This window comes from Nelusetta ayraudi, unplaced genomic scaffold, assembly GCF_046127955.1.
Source record: "Nelusetta ayraudi isolate G7.1 ecotype Tasmania unplaced genomic scaffold, CSIRO-AGI_Nayr_v1 ptg000019l, whole genome shotgun sequence".
In the NCBI taxonomy this organism is placed as follows: Eukaryota; Metazoa; Chordata; class Actinopteri; order Tetraodontiformes; family Monacanthidae; genus Nelusetta; species Nelusetta ayraudi.
The window spans coordinates 1,427,057-1,442,807 of record NW_027466069.1 but is presented as its reverse complement, the minus strand read 5'-3'; the positions used below and the strand labels follow the sequence as shown (position 1 = coordinate 1,442,807).

Genomic DNA, 15,751 nt, shown 5'->3' with positions numbered 1-15,751 from the left:
GAGCCGGCGCCAAGATTACAATTTTATTGTGGAAGTTTCCCTGTCAGGTGGTCTCAGCCTGATGTAAATTGGCCCAATTTATCCCTCGGTTACTGCCTCTTTTTTTTTTTCTTTCCAAAGTGAGATCTTGGCGTTCACCTTCCAGTGCACAGGGGGGCGCTACGCGATCATTATCCGATCGGGCAATTTAACATGCTTCTGCTTCATTTGACTCCGCTTTAATCTGGTTGCTGGCGGGCCGCTGCCGAGTGTTTTTGGGCCGGGGGTCTCGCAGCTTCACGAAGAACACTGACACTCAGCAGCGTGTGTTCACGCTCCACTTTTTCCCTTCTTTTCCTGTGCGGACGTGAAAAAACAGACCGTCTGCTGCAGCTTTGTGCGAGCGGACTGGAATGTGTTGACTTCCCCTAGATGAGTAGAAACACAGCCAGGGCCTCAGCTGCAGCAGCCTCCGCCGATGCGTGCGAGGGACAGCGACCCCGAGGCAACACAAGGAGCTTCTGTTCTGAGGCTTTTTAATCGTTTGGCCTTTTTCGCTTCTGCTCTTTGAGATTTGTTTGCTGTGTCAGAGCAGCAGCAACTGAACGGCGTTGCGAGCGCATAAATCAATAGGCGGCGGCCGTCTGCGGCTGGAAGGAATCAAAAGCAATTCCGGGAGAACTGACCTGCGGGCGAGGCGAGGCGAGGCGAGGCGAGGCGGCCGCTCGGCACTCACAGTGGGTAGAAAACCCCTCCGCAGGGCGAGACGGCTGAGAGTGTGTGCCGATACTGTGTTTTATTTTATTTCTGAGAGGCATATTTTGGTTGCTGTTTGGGGATTTCCTAGCTCATGGTGGGATTGTCTGTTTTAGGTGTTGTTGGTCGATAAATGGGCAGCTACCCCGACACACACACACACACACACACACACACACACACACACGCACGCACGCACTCACGCAGTGAAGACAGTCAGGCTCCTGATGTGAAGGTGTAGATGTCCTTTAGCAGGAGCTGGAGTCCCACTAATAAGAGTCAAGTGGCTCTCAGGACTCCTTCCATCAGACATCAGACTCAGACTCCACCCTGCTGAGAGAAGGTCGGGCGCCTCCGCTCCTGCGTCTCTTGCAGTGACACCAGGATGGAATAAATCCAGCGTCGCCAAGGCTCGCCACTCCTCACGCCACCTTCCTTTATGAAACAAAAAAAAAAATTGCTTTGTGAATTCTGCAACATTTAAACAAGTGTTTGCCTGTTCTGGACTGTTGTGATGCCACCTGCTCCTTCACTCCCCTCCGCACGGCTCTGCTAACCCCAGGGCAGCGGCTGTAACTCTGATTTTTCTCGCCTCAGCAATGCCAAACAAAAAAAAAAAAACAATCCGTTTCAATTTAGGACTTTTGTAAGACTCACTGGGAGATGGTGGATACGTGAGATAAATCCAGGATGTGACTTCTGATTATAGTCATGAGGACGAGTGGACTCGTAGCAGCAACGGAGCTGTATATCGCACTGTTTCAGTACACACACATGGACGCACACATGCACGCACACACACACACACAATCCCCAAAGCAGAGTTCTTGGCTCTGTGGGGGTTCATTACACTCTCACACACACTCCTCGCCACCCTGCTGCTCGCTCCCATTCACAGATGCTGCTGGATATGCACTTTGATAGGAGTGTGTGTGTGAGTGTGCGTGTGTGTGTGTGTGTGTGTGTGTGTGATGCTCTGAGCGAGAGACAGCCAGAGGATTAGCATATGTGCGTGTCAGCTCGCATGCATGTTTTACGTGGGGTGGAGGGGGGGATGGGTGAGAGGAGAGGGGGTGGGGCAGCGCTGAGAGGGGCGGGGCGGTTTGCCTGTGCTTTTTTTTAGTGATGCAGCACAACAAAATGATGAGTTAGGTGGGGTACTGTGGGTGGAGGCAAACACAATCGATCGCAAACTCCCGGATTCAGATCGCCGTGCGGGTCACCGATAACACCCATGCAACTCAAATGATGAAAACAACAATTAAGGACAAAATATTCAACAAATGAAGCGAATCCCACTAGTGAATGACCTCACTACCTTAACATCTGTTCTTTCTAACACTCTTCGTACATCATTTTAACACTGCAGTTTATTACCGAACATGAACTTATCACCCGTTACAAGTGCAGAGGAATAAAAAAAATAGAGCTAGTTTTCATGCTCACACTTTGGATGACAGATGTTTTTATTTCACCGTTTTTCTCCTCGTGCATTTTTTCTCCCCCACTCACACTCAAGAGTTCAGACTCGGCTGCTGTGACTCAGCTATATATTTTCTTGAGAGAAGCAGCTGCTCGGCGCAGGAAACACTCCCACTCATATTCTCAGTGGGCTTTTCAGAAGACGGATGGACGTGTTGGTCACTCAATGACAAAGTCCTCAGTGAGAGCCGCCTTAACCCTGGCATGACTTAAGATCACTCTAATCCACAGCAGCAGCAGCGGAGATGATGATGTGAAGCTTACTGGCGAAGAACGTGGGGGCGACATGTAAAATGCACCCAGAGGTCAAAGGCCACCCCACAACTGTTAGCTAGCTGGGCCTGCTGCATCTGCCAGTCACGCAGACTGTTATCAATTAAAACATTACCTACTTTGCTGTGCGGCTGTGCGGCTGTGTGTGTGTGTGTGTGTGTGTGTGTGTGTGTGTGTGTGTCTTTTCTTTGGTAAGGGTAGAACCTTATCGAGCCGCATCTTCAGCTTTTGAATTGGGGTTCGAGATGGATAATGGAGTGTGAGTGTGTGTGTGTGTGTGTGTGTCCATCCATCCATCCTCAGGGCATCAGTTATCTGGGTCCCTCCCTCCTTCAGCAGAGATGGTCAGATTTAATCAGATAAACTGTGGATGCAACAGCTGTCACCCAGACCGGCCCGTCCATGACCCAGTCTCTCCCTCCCTCTGTTCATTCTCCGCCTCTGGATCGCTCCACTGTTTCCAGGCTGCGTTTAGTGTGTCACAATGCTACCACGTGCACATATACGCGCGGGCGCGCGCGCACACACACACACACACACACACACACACACACACTTCCTATATTCCACCCATTGCTAGATCATTGTAGCTCGTCCCAGACAAGAGTGATCAACTATCCAAAACCGCTACATAGCTCCACAAAACAGCTTTTTTATTTAGCCCTCTGTTTAGTACCTTCCACAAAATGCTTCATGGATCTTCATTCTGTTCGAAAGGGAACAAACGTTGGACTTAAGTAAAGGTATGGATACTGGTGTTAAAAAAAAACTTTGGTCAGACTATTAAGTACCGATTCAAATCCTTTACTCAGGTGAAACTAAGAAAGTGCAAGTTCTGAGATGTACCCTTGCCATGAATGAAAAAAATGTATTTGTTGAGAGTTTTTCAAAAATGAAAATAATCTGGGCTGAATTGACCAGAGGTGTTACACGTGAATCTAGATTAAAATAAAATAATTTTTTGACAGTTTTGGTACTCTCAATACTATGTTTTTTTCAACTGCATGGAAACATGAAATAGATCCCAGGGATTATCTGAGGCTGGATCAGAAAGACATGTTAAAGGTGAAATGTGTCATTAGCCAATGCATAATCATCTAAGAAACCATTCGGGGGGAAAATAACAGGACATTAAATGTTGTGCCTCAAGCACAAAATCAAACAAAATGCATACAGATAAAAACGATGAAGATTTTTGCCCTGAAGCGTTTCCCCTGCTGTAGCTGCAGCTTCCTTTTAACCCTCATTTGCTGGATAAATATTGGATGACTTGCTGTTCACTCTTTTTTTGACTTTACCTTTTTTTGGTGCGTTTTAAAAGAAGAAAGTAAAACAAAAGAAAAAAATGCTGCAGAATAATTTCAACCTCCACCTCTCCTCCACCCAGCCCCCCACCATCCAAGGCAAAGCCCTGAGCAAAGCTCCCACAGTTGGCAGGAATTAGCCGCACCCATGACCCTGATTCATAAGATTTTAATTTGATTCAACTGCAATTATATTCTATTAATGTATAACACAGGCAGGCCCTTCTCACTACCAGCACTACCAAACAAGCTAATGCATCACTTACAGCTCACCATCCTTCCCAAACATCACGGAAAAATCTCTTTCACACATCCTGATATCAGCAGTTTTCTTCTCACAGGCCTTTGCAACACTGAAATAAGGGAAGACTTTCTCAGTGAAAGTGTCAACATGAGTGTGGATGTGAGTCATGTCCACAGCATCGTAGAAGGAAACCTCCCCCCTGTCAAAGTCCAACTGGACTCTGACTCGCTCCAGACTCTTCTTCACTGTGACAGTCTCATCACAACCATTAGTGTATTTTCCATTGTTTTGTAGTAAACACCAGAATCCTTGATCTGGTCTGATATATCTCTTGCCCTTCCTGTCAGCTGACTCTTTGACCACACCTATAGCCCAGTCAGGATGATCTCCCACCTCCACCTCCCAGCTGTGTCGTCCTGAGCTGAAACCTTCAGAACCCACAACTTCAGTATATCCAGTGTGTCTCTCTGGATTATCAGGAAGCTGCTGAAATGTTTCTCCTCTTCTCACTCTGGTCAGATCATCAGACAGGTAGTGCCAGCGACTTGCAGTGTTTGGGTCCAGGATGACGGGACTGAAGTGGACCTTGTCCTTCATCTTCTGCCACACTGTGAAGGACAGGTTTCCCAGGTGTTTGGCCACATCTATCAGTGCTCCTGGGACCAGTTGTGGATCTGAATGGGAGCATTGGTCTCTGGCTCTGCTCTGACTGCCTTTATAACTGTTGAGGAAGCAGCTCCTCTTCAACAGCAGCGATGCTGCCGGACAGAGACGACATCTGCCCCCGAACTTTCTCCATCTCTCTGATCACAGTCTTCCTCTTCTGCTGCTCTTCCTCCCTCAGAGCTGCCAGTCTGGACTCCTCTTCCTCTTTCAGGAAGAGGCGGAGCCTGTCAAACTCTGCTCTGATCTGCCTCTCTGTCAAGGACGCCTGCTTCTTGGAGTGTTCAATCACTTGTTTGTATTTTTCCTCAACTTCTCTGTAATTCTCCTTCTTGTCCTTTAAAGCTGTTAAGTCAGACTTCAGCTCCTCCTTCAGCCCTCTGACTGCTTCTTCTACAGGAACCAACTTGTGACCCTGGTGGAGGGAAAACTCACAGACAGAGCACAGAGCTTTCTGCTCATCCTCACAAAACATTTTAGTCTTGTCTTTGCAATTACTACACACCAGCTCCACCTTCACTTCTTCCACTGACTCAGAGGATCCTGATTTCTGTCTGCCAGCAAAGGAGTCAGCCAGTTGTTTCAGAGCAAAGTTCACTGACAGCAAATCCTTTGAGGATTTGCTTTTACATATGGGACAGTTTTTGCTTTTATTTTGTTCCCAAACTTTCTGCAGGCACGTTGAACAGAAGCTGTGGTTGCAGCTCAGAGACACAGGATCTTTAAAAGTCTCTAAACAAACTGAACAGTTCAGGAGATTTTCGACTGAAGGGAGTTTCTCTGCCATTTCAGCTGATATTCCCCAAAACCGGATGGATTTAAACATTTATTTTCAATTTCAGAAGGTCAGACTCAGCAACTCAATCTTTGTCCAATAGAACTGGAAACGAAACAGATTTTTTTTTTTTCCAACTCAAAGCATATATTCCACAACGCGAAATAATGGCGTCTCAGTTCTGTGTGAAAAGAAGTACTAGAAGCAGAAGTTCACCTCCACCTTTGTACCTTCCACCTCAAAAAATGACACATCAGGTTTACACCAGCAGGTGGGGCTGTATAGTTGTTGACCAGATTGGTGTTTTATTATGGAGACTGTCCTCTTGACTGTGTGAGGCTGGTTGTATACTGTGGAAACAAATACAAAAGCAATATTTTAGAAACTGTCTTTAAAAATAAATGCCTTCAATTTGACAGAAATGTTAATTTTACCTGACATGACAGTTTTGATTTAAATTAAAAATCCAACAAACGTGATGTTTGTTTGATTTTTACATAGTTTGTAATAGCTACTTTATTCAAATGATTCAACAATTAGCAATTCTTAGCTACTTAGCACACTGTGAATCAAAACTTCAATACAAACTTCACTAAACTTGGAAATATGCACCCTGCCACCATCACGACGTTGTTAGACAACAAACAAGCGTGTCATTATCGACTCACAGGCATACAGTTTCCAAACATTGCCATCAACAGGAGCATGAACGGCACACACGACCTTCAGCCGGTCACAACCAAAATGCGGTGCCAAAAAAAATGGAACAAAACTAGACCATTCGAACAAATAAAGTATAGTTCCAGAAAACAAAGCATTGAAACAAAACTAAAGCACAGTTCCAACAAAACTAAAGTACAGTTCCGGCAAACAAAGTATAGTTCCAGCACAGTTGTTGTGAAGGAGTCGCTGTCGGCAAACATTAATGCCAAAGTGGCGACATCATTGACTTGAGTCGAATCTTTAAATATTGTTTTATATCGCTATCCATATAAAGGACGATTCGGGACTTTTCCCTTGCTTGCTTTTTTACAGTTAAAACACTTCGCTAAACTGATTAGGAACATAATGAAGCATCTAAAGACAAGTATGAATCTCCTTTTACCCACGTTATATTGCAGATTGGGGTTGCCACGTTTCAGGATCTGAGTTATCTTTTAAAACATGGCCACCGTGTGGCGAGAAGACGCAATGACATTTAAAATGAGGCTGTGTTGGCCCTTCCACGTTCGGAAGCAAACAAAACCAGTGACCAGTTGTTGCTCACCTTGGAGAGGTATCTGTGCCCTTTGTGACATCACAGATCACTGAAATCCAGATAAAGTGGCAGTCGGAAGATACTAATAAATCCAAACATCTGTAATTCTGGTGTTAAACTCAAGATGGATAAAATGGGAGAATAAACAACATTTTGACCATTTCTTGTGTTTTTTTTTTATTATTATGAACAGCAGGTGTGAGGAGTGAAAACAGCAGTTTAGGGGTTTGTGTGACATGAAAGGGCTACAAATAGGAAGAAGGGACAAACACAAATGGCACGTCACAAGCAGTAACAGATGCTAAACAGCAAACATTGTAACTGTTCATCATTACTGGCTGGAGGGTTTGGTGAGAGCAATTTATCTCAAGAGCTGCTGGATCTGAACGTCGGCCAGGCAGCGAGAGGGCTGCAATCAGGGTCACGCTCAGTCCACACATGTGTAACATGAGTGTGTGTGGGTGGATGGGTAGTAGAGTTAATGACAGGAATATATGTGAACACTGCAGGGTCAGAGCCTTAAAGGGGCAATTCAGGGTAAAGACGCACGTCCTATTATTATTCAATCCAGTGTAGAATAATACAAAAAGAGTCCATCAACTGTTGTTCTTAAATCTCTGTTAAACAGTCACAACAATTACTTTTAAAAAGCATTTCCTGTGCAACTGTACTTGACCAAAATTGTTTCATTAGCTGCAAATTCTGGGGGGGGGGGGGAAACACACATGAAGACAGTGGGTGAGTCGGGAGCTTCTGTGGATAAAATCCTCCCATCTGCGGGCACCATAATGAAGAACACGCTCATCAGCATACAGAACAGTACAGAATGTGTGGTTGATATAAATTGGAACATTGCAAAGTCAACGCACAGTTTCTATCACTTCAAAATGGTAAAAGACCTTCTGTTCTTCTCTGCCAGTGTTTTAACACTGTTCTCAGCAGATAGTCACTGTAAACACATCATCATTAGAAATCCATCCACCCCCATTTCCCACTAATAAATAATTACAATAGAATGTTTATTAAAAAAAAAAAAAAAACAGCAACACTTTCAGGGAGACTGTAAAATGTGACAACTTTTCCGTATGAGGCGTTGTGTTCAAATGGGTTGAGTTGAAAACTCTCTCAAAACCTTCAAGATGAGGCCGAGCATAAAAATAAAGCCGGCTATGGCACGTGTTCAGTCACATTTAGGTGATTCATTAGGCCTTTCATTTGCCCTACCGCGATTTATAAAGAACATTTCTGCCATAAATCTATGAAGATAAAAGTATATATGCTTTATAGGGATTATTTCCATGCCATGTCATGCATTTCATAATATAACAGCAAGATGCACTAATTACACGTGATTCATGGCGCTCGACAGCTGTGGTTTGTCAAGCATGTGTGTTGGAATATAGGACTCTGGAATAATAATGCCATTAAGACTCAGAATAAATAGATTCTGTACACTTCTATTATTTTGGCAATAAATATGAATGTGGTGTCGATAAATACATGGAGGATATCAGACATGTTAAGACTGGCATACTGCTCTCAGTTTGGCACCAAAGGAATTGAACAGCTTTCAGGTGTATAAGGTTTGTCACACAGTCAGCACATCAGGAAAAATCTCCCATCTACACTGATTGTTAGAAATCTTTTTTTTGTTTGTTTTGTTTTGCTTTTTTTTGACAAATGGAAGGAAAACAACCTAACTAGTGATAAGAGAATCAGTTCTGCACTTTGGGAGAAAAAACAACAACAAGTACAACCAGCAGAAGAGCGACGCTGCTTCACTTTCATTGATGTGTAACGAACAAGAAGCAAATAACTCCAGTTATAATAACTCACTGCAGAGGGGTTCCGCATGACTCGGCTTCTGTTGAGGAATGAATCCAAAAGACTGAGGCAATTTTACATCAGCACCTCTGAGTTAATTCTGCTTCATGAGCTGACTGGACATCCATCCTCCCCCAAAACATTTAACTGAATGTGCTGTTAAGAGCAAACAGCAGAAAGAAGGTTTATTTTACACAAAGGTAGGCTAATTAGCTTCTTGTTGTTAAAACATTTGTGTCTTTGTGATTCTCTTCCCAAGCCCAAAAAAGCCCCAAAAAAACAAAAGACTTGCATGCAGTGCAGTGGGGAGATAAAACAGTTCTAACTGGAGCACGACACGGTACTGGGACACCAACGGGAAAGGCCAGAGAGTCTCAGCCGGACAGCGTTTGTGATGCGGCTGACGCGGCTGCGTCTGTGTGAAAGGGCTGGAGCGAGGGGAGGTCACGTGACCAGGGCGCGGCGCAGCGCCCAGGCTATAGCTGCCTGATGGGGGGCAGGTTGAGGGTGTCCAGGGCGCTGTGGTAGAGCTCTCTGAGCACCCTCAGCAGCTGGAGGCGGCAGAACATCTGGTTGAAGAGGTGCGGCAGCGCCTCCTGGAGGGGGAAAGCACAGCAAACACGATCAGAGGCGCCATGCACTGCAAGCCTATGACCGGGCTCCTGGATTCATGGGTGGACCACGTGAATGTAGGCGACGAGGAGGCGCTCACCCCCAGCACGTGCACTCTGTTGTAGTACGAGCTGAAGTCTTTACTCAGGGACACCAGGAATTTGCACACCTGCACGACACAAACAAGCAGCTCCGCTTTAGCGCCGGGACACAAGTCGTCCCGCGAGACGGACGGAGGTCGCACGACGCCCCACCTGCTCGGTCTTCATGTTGACTCTGGCTCCGCCCCCTTCCCCGTCAAACGCCTGCCCCGACTGGTCCAGCAGCTCAGTGTACGGGATGAGATAATTGAAGAGGAGAAGCCACTCGCCCTGTCAGCCCAGAGGGGGAGAGGCAGTGTGAGTGGCTGATTATGGAAGCCAGTTTTCTACATATTTACTAGCGCTGGGACTCGATTAAAAAAACATTCTAATTAATTAGATGGTTTGTAATTAATTAATCAAAATTACTTACATTTTTAATCGCATAAATATTTGATCTAAGAAAATTGAGAGGCAATTTTTTTTTTGCAACTAACGTGCATGACGTCGCTGTCGTCTGACGTCATGCACGTTAGTTGGTGTTTCAGTATAATGGGTACGTCTAAAACTCATCAGGTGAGAAACGTTGCGTGGCTCAAAAATAAGTGCGATTAAAATGCGTACATTTTTTTAGTGCAACAATTTTTGTGTAACTAATTAATCGCGTTAAAGTCCCGGCCCTGATATTTACACATAAATGATAGACAAAGGAGTGAATCAGAGGCACCTCTTCTTTCAGAGACGAGAAGTCCAGCTGCGAGGCCTCGGGGATTTCTGGATAAAGACCTGTAGATAACACAAACGTCCACACATGTTAACAACACATTATTCAAATACATCTATATCTACATCTGTAGCTACACTACAAGTCAAAAGTTTGGACACACCTGCTCATGTAATTTTTATTTTATACTATTTATTTATTTGATTATTTTTACTTTCCACACAGCGTGTAGATACTGAAGACATCAAATATATGAGCAAGATATAACTATGCAGCAAAGAAAAACACGTTCAATAACTATAAATATGCTTTTAATGAAAGGTGGCTAGTTTGAAGAGTTTAAATATAAAACGTGTTTGAGTTATTTTACTCTTTTATTGTTTCCTACATAATTCCATGTGATTTCCATACGCAGTTTTGATGCCTTCAGTGAGAAACTGCAATGTCAACAGTCATGAGAATGAAAGAAAAGACATTAAACTCATAGGGTGTGTCCAAATGTTTGACCAGTGGTGTACATCTACATCGTTATGTATCTACGAAGTTGAAACACGTCACGTCTCCATCTGTTTTGTTGAGCCGTATTTTCACGTCCCCTCACCTTTCTCCACTCCTCGCTCGTAGCTGTCGAACAGTGTGTGCAGCCTGGCGCAGTTGTACATCACAAACACGCCCCCCCTGGGGCCCTTGGTAGACACGCCTCCGTCCCGCTGCACGTCCAGCGTCACCTGCGCCGACAGACAGACAGACAAGACCGTTAGCATCACGGTATGAAGAGATGCCACTGACAGGCGCGAGGAATAATAGGGCGGGGCTCACAGGACTGGTGTGGACCGTCGACAGCAGCTCAAATCTGACCGTGGCCGAGGTCATGACCCTGATGATGTCATCCCACGTTTGACCTAAAAGAGGGGCAGGGGGCAAAGATTAGCTGCGGGTCGCTTCATGTGCTCCGCTACAAGAGTTCCCACAAAAGCCACTGTGTGAGCACTCACCTTCTACTTGATCTCCGTACTTCATCTCTGAGGCCTCCTTCATCTGACCCCTCCTCAGCCTGGGGAGGGGAACGCAGGCACAGGGAGACCGGTTAACACACAGACACACACACACCTGCCGCCATAGAGTGTTGGTTTACAACTCAACTCAACTCAGACTGAGACACATTGAAACGATAAATTCCACAACATTGAAAGGACAAGTTGCTGGCAGGTTTAATGAATGACTGTAAGTACAGAACATTCTTGGTCTTGGTCAGGGATCAGAATTAATATGGCAGCGTTTAGAGACTTCCTAATTTAAAAAAAATAGTTTTTAGTGACGCCTGGCCTGCTTTTTGCAGTGGATTTAGCCGCAGCCAGCGTGAGCCTGAGGGGCAGGGGGTAACACGAGCTGATGGAGTGATGTGAGAGGGACGAGTCTTACTGCAGGTACTGAGCAGCGGTGAGGTGGGAACCAGGAGTCTTCACAGGTCCACACACCAGATGTCTCTGCAGACAGTGAGTGGCAACAGTAGGTGGGACACACCTGAACAACAGCACAGTGTGTGTGCGTGTGTGTGTGTGTGTGTGTGTGTGTGTGTGTGTGTGTGTGTGTTGGGGGGCTACCTGTGTGTGAGTTGCTCCGCTGGCTCTCCACAACATCGCCATCTGCTGCTGGCGGAACTCGTCCTGACACGAGGTCACGTGTAACACGGTTGCCACGGCTCCCTGAGAAAATGGCAGCAAACTCGGGTTTGTTCCCATGTAACGGTTAACTGATAAACTGGAGCAGGTGTGTGTGTGTGTGTGTGTGTGTGTGTGTGTGTGTGTGTGTGTGTGTGTGTGTGTGTCTGTGTCTCACTTTGCAGTCGGCTGCGGCCATGTCCAGCTGTGCCAGGTGGGAAACACCATCTCCATTTACTGAAACACACACAACAGACAACACATTAGTGGTTCAAGCGTCTGTCTGACTGTTATTCCTTCACTCTACTGTCTCCCTGCCGCAGTCGACGGAATTCTTGAGACGTCTCAGTCCATTTCTCACGCAACTTTCAACAAGGGCGCATGGAAAATATTTTTCTCTGACGGTAAATTTGACTTCTTCATTGTAGACTATTAGACAGAAGTAGCAACACCATGGACCACACTGGCGCCCCCTGGTGAGCAGCAATGTGCTTTCCTCCTGTTTGGTGATTGAGAAACGTCGGGCACTGATACAACTGACCACAGAGCAGTGACCACTTGCCTTCATCATGGCAGAAACCCTGGATGATCTTCAGTTCGGTCGGCTCTGTTTGACTGAAAACAACTAGTGCTTCCTGGCAGGGAGACCTCCTCACCTCATTGCAGAATTTCCCTCTGGATTAATAAAGTATTTCTGAGTGGGGGTGTCATCGTTCTGGGGACCCCTCTCAGTGTGGATGATCGCCGGGTGGCTGTTTCCTCTTACGGTTCCTCAGTTCCTCCTTTTTTGATTTATTTTATTTTAAATTATTAAATCACTGCAGCATTGAAATGCTGTTTTTAATCTTTATTTTTATTTTAATTGTTGTCAAGCAACCTAGGTTGCATTTTATGTATGACAGGTGCTACACAAATAAAACTTGAAATTTTGAATGCTCACATCTTTAGAGATTGAGAGTTCAGCTGCCTTGCAAGGTGGCTGCTCTGCATTCCTTTAACGAGTTAAAGTGCAGATTCTCTTTATAGCGCAGGAGGCTGCAGGAAATATCTGGCTTTGCTCCAGGGGAAAGTGTTCTGTTCCTCCGCCTATCAGCATTTCTTAATTTTGTTATTTATCAGTAGAATAAAAACGTGACACCGGCTCTGAGCACGGCTTCCTGACCAGTTACCACGGTTTAGAGGCAGCCTTCTAACCTCACCAGTGCAGGTGCCAAGGCTGGGGTCATATCCCAGCAGCTCCTCCTCCTGGAACACCCGCTTCAGATTGACTCTGAGCGCCTCCTTGTTCTCCTCCTCCTGCTCCTCTTCCTCCTCCTCGGCCTTCCTCCGTCCTCCGCCGCTGCTCCTCCTGCTTCTCTCCATTCCCCTCTCCCTATAGCGACAGTTCTTCAGGGCCTCCTGAATCTTTTCCTCTCGCTCCCCGTTGGTCCAGCTGCCCGGCGCTGTCGGCCAACTGACCCCCAGAGCCTGGAGAAAGGTGATCATCTCGCTGCTTTCTGGGAGCGTAGGGCAAAAGGACACTGCGAATCTGAAAAACACAGCAGCGCTGATTGGCTCAGGAGCGACTTGGGCTTTAATGTATTGTTTGCTGTGGCATATTGTTACAGTTTATCATCAGTGTTTGTTTTGTTTCGTTTTTTCTTAAATGCAATTTCTTCTCGGAACACTCTCGAGACTCACCCTTGTCTTCTCAACAGTGCCCCAATGTGGTCAGCCAGCAGAACTGTCCTCAGCTGGCCGAGAGTAAGAGTATCGGGTGTGGGTGTGTTGGGTTTGGGGTGCAGCGCGGGGCAGTTGAGCACCACGCAGCCTTGCCTCTGGCCCGAAGGCTTCAGGTACTCGGTGGCTCCACCCGCCAGGACGGCCCTGAAGGCTGCGGCCCGATCCACCCTCACACGTAAGCCCTCACACATCACCTCCCCCCCGGCCACAGGGAGGATCCCACTGCCTCGGAGGGAGCGCACCCTGGACATCACTGCCGGTGGGACCTGGAGGTACAGAGAGCACCATCAGGTGATGTTAATGGAAATCATGCAAATCTGACTAAACTATCAGGAGCTACTGGAGTCGTAATGATTCAAATCTCCCACTTTATTCACCTTCAAAAGTCGGACGCTCTGCACTCAGTTCCTCTAGTCTTTAACCAACCACAGCAGCTTTGTTTTTTGTGTTTGCTTTTTGCAGCTTTTCTACTTTGCTGTTGCATGTTAATTTGGAGTCGAGGGTCAGTGCCTGCTCTGGACATTTATGTTTGTTTTCAGCTGGCTTGTTAACATTTACCTATACCACCAGTTACATATTCAATCAATTACACTCAGCATCAAAACATTTTTATTATGTAAGCTACTGGCTTGAAGCGTCATGTTAGGCATCCTAATGTGTTTTAAATGCGCTGCACGAGATGTCAATGAGCTGACAGATGTCATAACTTTGCACTACTTTCTATCTTAAGCGTGCTTTACAAAAAAAAAAAAGTACTTCACATATTTGCATTTGACACATGGCTAGGAGGCCCTGCGATGAACTGGCGACTTGTCCAGGGTGTCACCCTGCCTTCGCCCTAAGACAGCTGGGATAGGCTCCAGCAGACCCCCGTGACCCTGAATAGCAATAAGCGGGTATAGAAGATGAATGAATGAATGACATGGCTAGGATTGTAGCAGACAATGTCATCTATTTTTGTGACATTGACTGTGTCCATCCTTCTCGTCTTTGAGTTTAGGAGATCAATTTCCCTTTCACAGCGTTACAACGTGGCCCTCTCGTGGCTGTGCTGTGCTGTGCTGTGCTGTGTTTTCTGCCCACGCTGCAGCTCACACAGCAACAACAACTCTGACCTGCAGCCCTGCGTGCACGTCTGACCCATATTGCAGCGCGCGCCACTCATGGGTGAATAATAACCGCCACGGGCTGGAAGTGTCTGCTCGATCAAGATGGGGCGGTTTGTCCGCGGTGCCACAGCCCACTGGGTTCGAATTCAAACCAGCTCGGTGGCATTAAATAGTACGGAACCTTTGCGTCGGGCGAATCAGCTCGTGGACCCCAGCGTGGCCGATACGCGCGGAAGTCCTCCAGGAAAACGTCCGTTCATTGAACGTTTAGCGTAAACAATATCGCGCGTGCCAAAACCTGATATTGCGCGGGGCGAGAGAAAAAAAAAGTATTTGATGTAGTTTGCGGTTAGAGGTTTAAACTTGCTAACTGAGACAACGGCTGGTGTTACCACGTGCAGCAAAAATACATAAAAACAATAATGTTTTGAAAATGTCTCAGTACGTTTCTTGACCTGAAACAAACACAACAACAGTGAGCAATACAAATAAATGCGAGAGGAGCCCGGACGGGCGTCCTTCCCACTGACCGACCTGTCCGTCCGCATACAGCGTGTTCAGCATGGTGGTCGGCGACAGAAAGTCTCTGGTGCGCAGATTCTTTGCGCTGCTCTCCTTGAACCACAGCTTCTCCGGTTCGGGGAAAAGCCTGCCGCCGTTCGCCGAGACAACGTCGCTCTTCCCCCGGAGCGCCGCGCTCAGCGCCCTCACGGTTGGAGTGATCCGGAGCGGGCACGACTCCTCGATGTTCTCCATCACCCAAGCAGGCTAAAGCTCCTCCGCCGCCAAAGGCTGTCAACACATCCCCGCCCTGCCTCTCGCACCTCGGTCCAAACGTGGCCGCGGCGGTTGATGTAAAATGCAGATTTCTCAATTGCGTCCGAGTTCCATGCCAGTGAGCAGCTGATGTGACAGTTACTGACGGGTCGATGTCAGATATTGGATGGGTAAATGAGGACCGCATCGACTGTTTCCATGGCCTGTTTTTTTCCTGCACGGGGCAGAACTAACTAGAGTGGTGCGTGTTTCCTTCGGATTGATTATGAAGCCGGACTCCTTCCTGATGGCGTCACCTTTTTTGGGGACTGCGAATGTTTGGGACATAGATAGTTTGGGACGAAGAGAGTTCAACAGTAAGCGGCCCAAACAGTGCTGTCATGAGAACTCTATTTGTACGTTTTTAGTTCTGTGTCATGGATCAAGTTATTTCGAGCACCGGTCCAAGAGTGAGATTTATTTATTTATTTATTTTTTTTTAAATGTTCCAGAGAATCTCCTATTTTGC

General features: G+C 46.5%; 1 protein-coding gene and 1 pseudogene across 1 annotated transcript; both read right to left on the bottom strand.

Annotated features, from left to right (window-relative positions):
- Positions 1-4,043: 4,043 nt before the first annotated feature.
- Positions 4,044-7,848, bottom strand: LOC142888112 (nuclear factor 7, ovary-like; annotated as a pseudogene).
- Positions 7,849-8,179: 331 nt separating this feature from the next.
- Positions 8,180-15,723, bottom strand: dalrd3 (DALR anticodon binding domain containing 3). The gene is made up of 13 exons (XM_076026142.1): positions 15,001-15,723; positions 13,316-13,623; positions 12,835-13,163; positions 11,814-11,872; positions 11,579-11,680; positions 11,397-11,461; positions 10,970-11,028; positions 10,794-10,876; positions 10,576-10,702; positions 9,978-10,036; positions 9,425-9,541; positions 9,271-9,339; positions 8,180-9,154 (listed from the first exon to the last, which is right to left on the bottom strand). Exons 1-13 carry the CDS (start codon positions 15,220-15,222, stop codon positions 9,035-9,037), a joined length of 1,719 nt encoding a protein of 572 aa, XP_075882257.1. The 5' UTR covers positions 15,223-15,723; the 3' UTR covers positions 8,180-9,034.
- Positions 15,724-15,751: the final 28 nt, after the last annotated feature.

Bases quoted from the DNA above. Each gene is read 5' to 3' on its own strand.
- dalrd3 (XM_076026142.1), bottom strand. From the start codon at position 15,222: ATGGAGAACATCGAGGAGTCGTGCCCGCTCCGGATCACTCCAACCGTG. The intron at 10,037-10,575 runs GTGAGGGGACGT...TGTTATCTACAG, and splicing joins CGAGCGAGGAGTGGAGAAAG to GTCTTTATCCAGAAATCCCC. The intron at 9,340-9,424 runs GTGGGGCGTCGT...TGTGTCGTGCAG, and splicing joins TCAACATGAAGACCGAGCAG to GTGTGCAAATTCCTGGTGTC.